The following is a 12,050-nucleotide window of genomic DNA, read 5'->3' on the forward strand; positions in this document are numbered from 1 at the left end:
TAAAACTGATACATTGTTGCCAACTCCTAGGTCTGGAATGTTCTAAATGGCCTCATCATGCAGAAAGAAGGAACGTATTGGCGCAAAGTGCATCATATGACTTGACAGAGTTATACAGCCATAGAGAGCCCGGGTCATTCAAAGGCAGCTTTTAAATGGAAGTACAGACATTTATTGACATACATTTAATGTGTTTTAGTGTGGCAGTTTAGGTCCTCCACAGAGAAATGCTGTCTACACTTACAAATCAAATTTGATCTGTGTCTTGTCTCATATTATCACACAGCAACATTTCTGTCAATTTCCCATTCATTTCATTAAGCATTTATCAGGTTTTATAATGACATGCAAGTTCCATTAAGATGGGATCCAAATTCTTTGACATATTTAAATACGTCTTTAAGTAATGAAATAGTTACTAAAAGCTATTTTTAAAATATAGAACTTTTACTTTTTTGAAGAAGTAGCCAGTAACTATAACTAAATACTTCTAAAAAGTAACTTTCCCCAGTGTTTGATGCACAAAAGATTAAGTAATTGAAATAATTGACCAACTTGTTTTCATTAATCCTATAAATCTGTGTTGGGTGTTCATAGTTTTCACAGAGTCCTCCAGTTTCCTTACATAGTTTGAGGTAAACTGGTGACTTTAAATAATGTGTGTGTGTGCTTGTTTCTCCTCCTGTGATGGTATCCTGTCCGGGACTGACATACTGCATATCTGGGCTGGATAAAGCAAAATGGAAGATGGATAGGCGTAACAATACAGTGGCACAAAATAAGCAATGCAAGGCATCTTATTTGTTCAATAAATAAAATAAAATTCAGTAAACTACACACTGAAAGTGCAAGATGTCTATTTCAGTTTACAATCTCAAGTCGTTTAATTTGAAAGCTTCAACCAGAAGCAGCGTTTAGATTCCGGTGAACTTGACGCACAATCCGTGCGTAATAGTCATACTCGTTGCGCTCTGCATGTGTGTGTGTGTTCGTGTGTGAACCCCCCTTCTACTACTGAGTGCAAGACGTGTGTGTGCGCGTCTGTGAGTGTGTGCGCGCGTGTGTGTGTATATGTACGTGTGTAAACACGGCTCGCCAGGCTGATGTGAGGAGCCAGTGACTGCAGCAGAGAGCGGCGGGGCTGGTGTGCGCAGATGTGGAGATGGCAGCCGAATCCACCCGGAGATTCACCAAGAACCTGCTGAAACCGGGGAGCGCGGCGGAGATCCGGCAGACGGCGTGCAACGCGGTCAGACACTCCGCAGTGACGGTGAGTAGTACTACACCCGGGCGGATTGTCCGGGGGAGACATGGTGGTAGTAATGTGTGTGTGTGTGTGTGTGTGTGTGTGTGTGTGTGTGTGTGTGTGTGTGTGTGTGTGTGTGTGTGTGTGTGTGATGGGGGGTACGCATCACCACCTGTCGGCCCTCGGTGCTGGTTTCACCACCTCTCTCTTGGGTTTGGTCTCTCTTTTTGGGGGGAGAGACGCAGACGCAGTCGCATCGACATGCCTGCTGCATCTTCAGTTTTATTGCGGTGGGAGCGACACGGTGCAGCAATGCCGCGCGGCTGCTCCTGCCTATTGATCCTGCAGTGGGAGGAATCCAATACGTTCTGAATGGCCAAAATCTCTGCACAAACACAATTTATGACCCTCGGGTATCGCTAACCCGCTTATTGGCTGGTAATGTGGCCATAAAGTCGTAGCGCCCATCATATCCCCCCTGTGGGTTGGAGTTTATACCGTGGTGTGAGCGGGTAAGTGAATAAATAAAGCGAGCGGCAGTAGGTTAGTGGGATGCGGCAGGACGCAGACAGCGGTTTGCATCTGCACGGACACACCGGGGAAGATGGAGGCGCGGAGGAAGGGCGGGAGAGGGGGAAGCTTCGTTCGCTGGTTTGGCTTCATGCGCGACTAATTATGATATCGAGCTATTTAGATAAGCTGGAAATGTGAAGGATGCTCCAGTGGGTGTGTCGGGCTGTAACATGGAGGGGCTGTGACTGACATGTATTGTGGGAGGAGGGGTGAAGAGAGGGAACCATGGGGTCCACTCCACAAACAGAAGGAGCCGGGATTTGTGTTTTTTTTTTTTAATGATGTCCTTTTTGATTCATCTGGCAGGGGGGCAAATCCTCTACCTTGTGTGTGCATGTGCGCCTCCGCTGCTCTCAGTGGATATTAGCATAGAGAAGGTCATTCCTCTCCAGTCCTGCTGCTGCTGCTGCTGCTGTTGCTGCACAGCCTCCTCACTCTGGTGTTAGTGTGTCAGTGGGACACAGGCACAGCACAGCCTATAGGCACGATTGATTGGAATAAAGAGGGAAAATGTGATTTTGCTTGACAGAGGATTAAAATGACTGAATAGGTTCACAATCAATGAAACGTGGCTTTATAGGAGCCGAATGACTTGTGTGAACAGGTTGAGAGTTGTGTTTGGATCTCAGTTTGTGTAGATATGAATGTATTCCCCATTATGTGTCTGTGAATCCACTTGTTAGTGTGTGTTTGGATGTAGGCGTACACAGATTTGTATGCCTACAGCATGATTTGTGTGGAATTTGATTTGTGTGATAGCTTCAATGTGTGCATACATAACTGTGTTTGGTTTAGGGCTGCACAATATATCACAAATCTATTGTTATCATGGTGTTAACATGCACAATGTACATTGCATTATGCGATCACGTTCTTCAAATTGAAAATTCTGAATTTTAAATAGGAAAAAAGTTTAAGTGTTTGTAAATTAATCAACAGAGGCTGCTCAATTAATCAAAGTATTTTAGTCTTTAACAACCCGAATTGTTTCATATCTAGTGTCATAGGGAAGATAACAGGAGCACAAATAAACATTCCAAATGACCGATAGAAACCTTTGTTTGCTTGACTGTTTCTTTATATTGCATTCGTATGATCATATGTCACATGTTCACATGATACTGTGCCGTCTGTGTGCTTCTACAAGCACCTTCGATTGTCTCTGTCTTCACCTCCACCTCATGTAGTGCTGGGCAATACCACAGATCTGTTTTCTGATCCAATATAAGCTCTAAGCTCAAGTATTTTATCTCCAACCATTGTTATCAAAAAGGCACCCATGCAATCTGTATATAGTCTTATTCTTTATCTCAGCTCCAAGCATGAAAGTGTCGTTATTCATCGTCTGAACCGATCTCAGCCTCTGATATGACAATCATATTTGTCAGCATATATTCATCTACACAGCTGTATTAGCATCACTAATCACACAGGAAATAAAAATTAACCCAAGCCTATAGCCATAAATAACAAAAATCTGTTTGTTTTTTCAGCCTAAAATGAGGACTGAGATGAAAAGTCTGACTAATAATCTGATTATTTAATCCAAATAATAATTTAAAAAAGATTATCCGGCAAGACTGACTGATTTATGTTTTCCTATTTTGGCGAAATGGTGAAAAATGCCGAAAGCTAGCCACTTCAAGTATTTTTACCTACAAATGCTGAAAGCAGAAATGTGTGTAGAGAGAGAATGCGGGGGATGCTGAATGGAAGAGTAAGCATGTGTGTAAATGTGCAGGTAGTGCAGGAACAGGCTTAGGTTAAGTGGGTGTGTAAATGTCCAGCGGTGCTGTGTGCATGTGTGCGGGCGTTTTTGTGAGCGTGTTAATGCACGGCCTTTGTTGGTGAAAGAAACCAGGTCAGCACAATCAGGCCCTATGGCATAACATCCAGTGAAGCGTGAGGCTCTTTCTCTTTCTCACTAACCCCCTCTTTTTTTTTCATAGACGCCAGTTTTATTCATTCAGCTAATGTCACCGCTGCTTCCTTGACTTCGCCCCCGTTCTCTCAATAGGACTGCCTCTATATTCGAGCTGCCTGACACTGTTTTCTCTTTTTTGATTTTCCTCGAGTCTCGGTGCCCCTCTGCTCTGCGTGAATTCTCCGTCACGTCGGCACAGCTCCTGAATTGTCTGTGAAAAGTGTGTCTGTATTTGCGAGTGTGTGGCATATATGATACCTGGTAAATCCCACAGGTACGCGCTGGATTTTCTTCTGATGAACTACTCTTTCAGGGCAATCGCAGCGCCGTGACTGCCTCACTGTTTCCCAGAGTGGTCAGCCCACCCATCCTCAAATATTCAGGAAGCAAGTGTGATACAAGAATGAAAGATGTAATAGGGCTTAAACCTACTGGGGGGAAAAGGATCGTTTGTTGTTTCAGTGACCATGGAATCCCTCACTGCTTATTTTCTGGGCTGCATTTCACACTGAACACATTATTACGACAGACACACTGCTTTTTTTCATAAATAAAGGTAAAGTTTTGTTTTAAAAACGTATGATTTGTAGCTTTTCAAACATATTAATGCATAAAGGAGTCTCCTGTATGGTAACTCGGTGCTGGCTGGCTTTTGGTGTTCACCATGCCTCTCAGCTAAAGTGAGCAGCAGAGTCGTGCAGACACAAGTGTCATTCTTGTCATGAGTCCGGCTGCCTGCTGGGGCGGACCACATGTCGTACCATGCCTTCAGGATGCCAGCCACACTCGCCACACAGCCAGAGATCGGGGCCAACATGCCCAGCCTGGCATCGCACTGCTGCTCCGTGTTTGTTTGCCCAGTGGCGCAGGGTTGTTTGTATATGATCGCAGTCTCTCTTTGGCCACGTTATGCTCATGGCAGTCAGTGGGTTGTCCAGTTTACAGTATTATAAAGGCCTAGTTTTGTCGTAATTTTAGCAGGTAACGCTTTTTTTTGTCCTTGGCATAATTTGTGCCCTTATGGTACCGCTAGTTTGAAGCCTGATTGCACATCGGTATTTTGGGAGGCCCATTTTCTGGATGTTTTCCAAAAATCTTGATTGGTGTACAATTTCAGGAGTTTGAACTTATAATGAGGAGAAGAAACAACAACAACAACATGACTAAGATAAACTACCATCATCCACCTCTTCTGTGCCGCTTATATCCTGATCAGGGTTAGCAGGATGCTGGATCCAATCCCAGCTGACTGAGTGAAGGCAGGGTACAGTCAACACAGGTCACCAGTTAACCTCAAATGCACGCTTAGATCTTTGAAGGAGTAGCTTGAAGAAAGAAACGCTCACCACTGTTCCACTGCGTGGCCCCGCACTCTTTTCATCTACGATTAAGGTAATAATGAGGAACCAAGTTCTGATAAGTTCAGTAGTTGTTACAGTTTTATGAAATATTGTCAACATAGATATCTATAAGTCAATGACCACTTTTCTCTGATGAATCTTTGTGTACTGTGCCAGTGAAAAAATAACGTGTTGAACCATGTGCTGTTGACAGAGTAGGACAGGAGGGGGCCATCTGCTTTATTCACAGGTGACAGCCTGGTTTCTCCGGCTGTATAGGAATGCTAAGCTCCTCAAGGGTCCGAGGCGCTGGCTACACTGAACATACAGTAAGTGTCACGGCTGCAGCTCCTCAAGAACCACTTGAAGGGACACAGCAAGATGGAGCAGAAGGATGAGTGTCATGGAGTCAGTCGCACATGAACTCGCTCTAGAGAAATTTGCAGTTAAAGTTTGGCCAAACCGCCATAACTTTGTAATGAAAAGACATGATCTTATCCTCTTTTTTGCCCTTCTCATTTTCATATTCTGTAAATTCAGTTCGAGCAACATTTAAAGAAGGAAAACCACGCTCTGTGGTTTTTTTCTTTGATTAAGACATATGAGCAGATCTAGATTATTGTCAGTTTTATTATATTGATGTTGGTTTCTATCTTTATGCTGTCTCAGTCAGCATCAGTCTGTCACTGTTTAAGCCATAGATGTATTTCTCATTTTTTTCTTGTTAATTATATCACAAGACATTAGATTAATTTTCTCTGCTTTGCTTTCTCTGGCTTCAGGGTTCACACCAGTCTTGTTCTTCGTGAGAGATGCCCTTGTTTTTCCACTAAAATGCCGTGACAGGGTCTGTCTGTTTGTCTGGGGCAGAAAATGTGTGTCATACTGTGTGGAGTGCTCATTTGTTGTTGGTGGTGGTGGTGGTGACGGGGGGGACGCTTGGTAGACGTATCTCGGAGATGTGTTGTGGGCGTGTGCCGTCATCGGGGGACACGCTGTCAGTCTGACTCTGCGCTCGCTCCATGATGCACCATGTCGACTGCCTGAGGTGCTATGAGTGTGACGTCTGGTTTGAGTATTTATCCTGCACGTATGCATGGTAGCCTTGCATGTGTCTGCTTTTGTGTCTTTGTGGTGGTGTTGGTGGTTGTTGTAAACAACCAGCCAACTCCCTGTTTTGGCTTTGTAGGCTCTATGCAGAGGAGTTTGTTGCTGATCTCAGCAGAGTTTGTTATTACTGATTGTGTGACTCTTTTTGTCCTCATTGTTGCGTTTATTAGTCGCTGGCAGCAGTTAATAAGCCCATCTCATGTCTTCTAGTCAAACCGATACAGCTGCAAATCAATGGGACCAGAAACTGCTTGGATTACACGTAATTACTCTTCCTACCGCCATGCTGCTGTAACCATGGTAACAGAGAAGGGTCAATTAGGATGGAATTCTAACAGGAAGCCCTGCGATCACATATCTCTGCTTTTTTCCTTTTCCTTTCTCTTATTTCATCTCTCTTGTCACTCCTCTGTTCCCACGCTCTCTCGTTTTCTAACATATCTCATTAATTAATTTGTGGAGCAGCTCCCAGCACACAAGATTTACTCATCTAATTGTGTCCATAACCCACCTCCCCCATCCTCTTACTGAACACCTACTCTTATACTTGTCGCCTTCTGTGCTACTTTTCATTGTTCTTCTTGCTTTTCTTTAATATTGGGAATCTGTTGGTTCATCTGATCTGAGATCAGCCATTCTGAAGGAGTCTGTCACAGATCTTGACATTTCCATCTCATGCCAGTCATGCCGGTAGAGACATGAAGCCAATGACTGACTCAAACTGTCATTTCAGAGATTTAGACCATCAAAGAGGGAAAAACCCAGAGAGAAAACAAGTAAGGTTGAGACGAAGTGGAGCGATTCAGTATCTCTGTGTTAAAACTCTCAGAGGCATTTAAAATGAAACTCTGTTTCCAGCAGCTTGTGCTCTTCTCTGTCCTGATGTTTGCTACTGTGTCTAGCATTTTTCAGATGTAATAGTGTCTTCGTATTGCTGGGCTTTGTACTGTAACTATGCTGCAGTTGTCTGTATGAATTTGCTGTTTGCATGTTCTGCAGCAGTGGTTTTCACAGTGTGGGAGGATGAGTCCCCACCCACAGAGCTCAGGCCACATGACAAACCCTCAAACGCTCAACGCCAAGAAGCCGTTTTTGTTTGAAGGCCTGGCTTTGCAATGTTATTCATATCATACGACATTGTTAACAGCTGTTTGAATCCATAGACAAGAAAAAGTATAAGTCTGTTTGTATAATCTCCTGTTGTTGCTCCACTTGTTTAACATTTTCAACGAGTTTGAAATTTATTCTGTGAAAAAAAAATGTTTTGCTTAAAGAAAGAGGAATTGATAGTGTAATCTTTGTACTTGCTGCTCTCTGGTCCGTTTCCCCCCCCCCCCCCCCCCCCCCCCCCCCCACACACACACACACACACACACACACACACACACTTTTGTCCTGCACCGCTGATCTGTGGACAGTAATGGGAGGTGTTCCAGTTCTTCAATTCACAGAACAGAAACTAGAAGAGTTATGCTGTCGTTTCTATTGTTTCTATTTAAAGAATTTAATTTTAAGCTACAATTCACCAAAAACCTTTTTCTTCTTGCCTGCGACTACAGTTGATTCACAAAGGCAGTTTTTGTTCTCGAATTCAGGCTGCGTTTAACATTGTATAGACTAATATGCAGGAATCAATAGAAAATCGGCTTTTCCTCTTGGCCTTGAATTTCTGGGAAGCCATTGAAAGGGGACTGTACAAAAGAGATGGTTTTGAGCCAATATCCTTTGTCAATAATTAAAAAGAAAACTTTCTGTAAACAAATAGAAATGATGAAGTAATTAATTCAATCAACAAAGTTCATTTTTGTAGCAAATAATTAGCTTCTCTTGACGAGAGGAAACTAAAAGTGACAAAAGGTTGCAGTTTTAAATTAACATTGATGGGTGGCAGCATGTTGAAGATAAATCCTCCATCCATCCATGATCCATCCAAGCATCCAAGCGCTTTTTTTGTTTTTTCTTTCAGTTTTATTCATATAGCCCAATCTGCAACATAGCCATCTCATGCTACTTTAAATATACAGAAACAAACAGACAAACAACCAATCCCACACGAGCAAACTGTGGTGACAACAAAAAGGGAAAAACTCATTTTGGAGATGGCTTCTTTCTGTTTGCACTGCCTGGGATTAGAGGACAATGAGAGAGGAAAAGAACAGGATGGATTGAGAGAGCAACAAACAGCTTCACGTCAAACAACAAGCTGATCCGCTCGACGCAGACTTGATGATGGGAAGATGCACAGATGATGAATTTCCAGTTCTACTGAAACCCAACAGGAAGGTACAGAGTGAGAGGACAGGCAACTGACTACAGGGATATGATGAACCCTGGGTGTTAAAAGCTTTCTGTGTTCAGAGAAATTTAAAAATTTAGATTTCGTGGCAATGTCTACAGTCAAGCATCTAAGAGAATCAACATTGACCTCAACATGTTTTTGAGTGGAACGGAGCTTGAATCTGGCTTTCCTTGCAGTGATTGATTATGTGTGTCTAAGTCACCCCTTGTGCTCGGCGTTGCATGACCTACAGCACTGCAGCTGATTCATGAGATGAATAATATTGAGGAGGAACCTCACTTTGCGTGTGCAACCCTCCGTCTCCGCTTGCGAATGCGTCATTTGCTCTGCATCGGTGTCAAACCAGGTCGTGATAATTTGACTCTATATCGTGTTCATGCTCATAGACGATGTGAAACAGGATGTCATACTCATCTTATTTCCTTCTCACGCTGAGCACTTTCAAGTTCCAGAACAGCTCAGCGTGTGACGGGTTTTGAGCTGTGTCGTTGTTCACGGCGCCTCCGAACTGTCTGAATCTGTATGTTCAGTCATTTCAGATCAGTCGCTCCTCTGTCAGACCTCCTCTTCACTGTGTCACATATAACGTCATGCCTGAGCTCTGTTTTATCTGCTCCATTCCTCAATGTTAGACCCTACCGACAAGCTGAATTATGAAGGAATTGCTGCTCATATGAGTGCAGTTTGCTCCTTTAATGGCTTATAGAACTTCAATTGTGCTGCTTTCGCTTGTAAAAACGTGACCTTGAAAAGCCTTAAATGGTTATCTGAGTTAAAATTGTGAAACATTTTTTACAAGTAATACATTTAAAAGAAATATGTTTGCAATTTTTGCCTTCTGGTGCAGAAAACACTGAAATATTCTGTTGGGGCATTTTCACTCATTTAACCTCACATTTGGGTTTTAGTGCTTCTACCACTTCCTCAATGAGGTGTAAAGTTTTCATTGCTGCAACTATGATCTGTTCACCTGGGTTTTAATTTCTTTAGTCTGCTGCTCCTGCACAGCAAGCCTCAGTATATAAATCATACACAATTGTTGCACTTTCATCATAAAAAATCCAGTCAGTGTCTTCTTCCGTACCTGACACTTGACCCTCTGGCAGGATGGTTTTGGCCTCTGGACCAAATGATTAACACTCATAATTTAAACTTTCAGATATCTCAGAAATGAAGGCACTTGGAGTTCCAGTTTTTTAAATTACAAGAGGTGAGCAGCGATCACTTTTTGACATCTAGCTTAGACTACAGTTTTTGCAGACAGTGACCTGTTTTTGTCACATGAGCATTTCTTTAGTTCAAAAACTGAATCGGTTTTGTTTTGTATTATACTCACCGTATTTCTGTGTGATGCAGTGAGTTATAGGAACAACAGTGCAGGTGCTGTGTGGTTGTTCATGGTGCCGACATGCAGCCTGAATTTTTGTACTCAAACCATTCCAGATATTTAATCAAAAAATGTCTCTGTCAATCCACCTTCCCATCCTGCCTCAGCTTTCTGGTGCCTCATTAATTTGTCTTTCTACTGTGTACCTCCCTGCATTCCCTTCTTTTCAAGGTGTTTTTTTTGGGGGGGCTTTTTCTTTTTATTTTCACACCGAGTCACTAATTGCTTACACTTTTTTTCTACTTCTAATCCTTTTCCCAAAATCAACTGGATTACCTTCACTTTGTCCTTCAGTCCTCAATCCTTGTTAAGCTGAGTGAGTTGTCCTTCCACAGTCACAGTCCCGTGTGTGTGTGTGTGTGTGTGTGTTTCTGTGGGCGAGAGAACAGAGAAACGGATTAGAAGAGATGAATAGCCCTTTGACATTTGTTATGACTGAGCTGCAGCCGAATCAGCCGTGTTTGCCCACTGACAGTAGGAACGTGCACTGCCAGGCCTCGGTGCGTGTCCGTCCCAATATTCTCAATGACTCATTCAGAAAAGGACAGAGGAATAAAAGCAGTGAAGAGAAAAAAGAAATCTGAGGCCGTCACTGTCACTATTGACGCTGTCTCCTGCTGAATCCCCTCACTGTTTGAACTGTGAGTGATGCGTGATCTCAACAGTGCAGATGCTGTGTGTTGTCTTTTTTTTATTATTATTATTATTAATTGCAAAATGCATGTAGCCTTGAAATTGAGCATGACTGATCTGTATTAGATGGAGGAGAAAATGATGTTTAGGCTAAGTTGAGAAGGTATGTGCCCGTGTGGAGGTCAGTGTTTGCAGGCGGTCACATGAGAGGAGGAGTGACACGGAGTGAGAGAGGTCCCCGGGGCTTCTCGCATTGTGCCAGTGGACCTTTACAATAGGCTCTTTGGAAAAGGCTTCACAGCCAGTGAACTGCCCCATTTAGACAGAGCTGACCAGGCTTTGCCTCGGCGGAGCTTAACTTTTATCCTCTCCCTCTTGCTAAAAGCTCTTCATCCAGCCTGACCGTCCTGCCACGCACCTTAACGGACACCACCGTCGACTTATCCATCCAGACTCTTTCTGCGGGAGGAGGGGTATGGTTGGTGGTAGTGATGCAGAGGCGGGGGGGGGTCCACTTCACATACTGGACTAAGAATAGTTCAGTGACTGTGCGAGTGAATTGCAGTTTTGTCTCTCTCCCTCGTGTTGCATTCCAGAGTAGGAGGCCTGAATATGCTAGTGCCATTACCATCCGACCCCCGTGCCCCGCTGCCCTTACACTGTGTTCTGTCTCCACACACACACTGGAACAAACTCACATACACACTAAATGTACAGGGATACACAATTTGGACTTTCCCACATTGACTATGTTCATTCTATAGGGTGCAGGAAGAGACCGGACATGAAAGTAATCTAATTAAGAAACAAACTGGGGAGTTATAGCGAGAGTGTGTGTCAGATGTTTCCATGTTTCCATTTAAGTCTATAAGTTGGACAACATAGTTTTGTTTTTATCTTTTTAAATTGGTGAATCCATTATGACTTTGTAATGACAGCGTCCGAGTTGAACAAAACGGTGTAGGTGGTCATTTAGACGGTTGCTTGCAACATATTTGTCATCGGTGCCTCTCTGGTGGATTGTCTTTTTTTTTTTTTTTTTTTTTGCTTCTATTTCTATTGTGTCAACAAACTAGGATTTGACGATGACACATGGGAGTGTCACCCTGTCATTTGTCTTGCAAGAATCATAAATAAATAATGAATTTACCCGGAAAGTTCGAGAAATCTGAGTTCATGAAATTTTTCAGACAAAAAAGAGATTTCACTGTGGAGAAATGGAGACTTCCAAAGTTTTAAAAGGTCTCAGTGTTCTCAGGCCTCAGTTAATGTTTCTTTCTCCATTGCCATACAGCCATGTCTTTGATCCAAGTGTGTGGATGCTGATCTCAAAAGACTCTGGAGGATTTCTGTTTTGTCTTTTTCCATTTTGGATTTTAAGCCTTTGTAGGATGCAGCGCTTGACTCGGCCAGTTGGGTCTCCCTTTGTATGTTTCTGCGTGCGCACATCAGGTTTACATGCCTTAAACGTCAGCTCGAGAGCTGAAAGGGGATCTGCAAAAGAAATTGAGGAAAGAAAGAGCATGGGGCAAACGGGG

The 12,050-nt window shown here is 43.1% G+C and overlaps 1 protein-coding gene across 1 annotated transcript in view; it reads left to right on the top strand.

Moving 5' to 3' along the window:
• Positions 1-1,003: 1,003 nt before the first annotated feature.
• The window catches only part of dock10 (dedicator of cytokinesis 10), a 63,739-nt gene continuing 52,692 nt past the window's right edge, over positions 1,004-12,050 (top strand). The window contains exon 1 of the mRNA XM_030107837.1: positions 1,004-1,270. Within this exon, the coding sequence (XP_029963697.1) occupies positions 1,163-1,270 (108 nt within the window). The 5' untranslated portion in view covers positions 1,004-1,162. The remainder of the gene's footprint in view (positions 1,271-12,050) is intronic.

This window comes from Salarias fasciatus, chromosome 14 (assembly GCF_902148845.1).
Source record: "Salarias fasciatus chromosome 14, fSalaFa1.1, whole genome shotgun sequence".
Lineage (NCBI taxonomy): Eukaryota > Metazoa > Chordata > Actinopteri > Blenniiformes > Blenniidae > Salarias > Salarias fasciatus.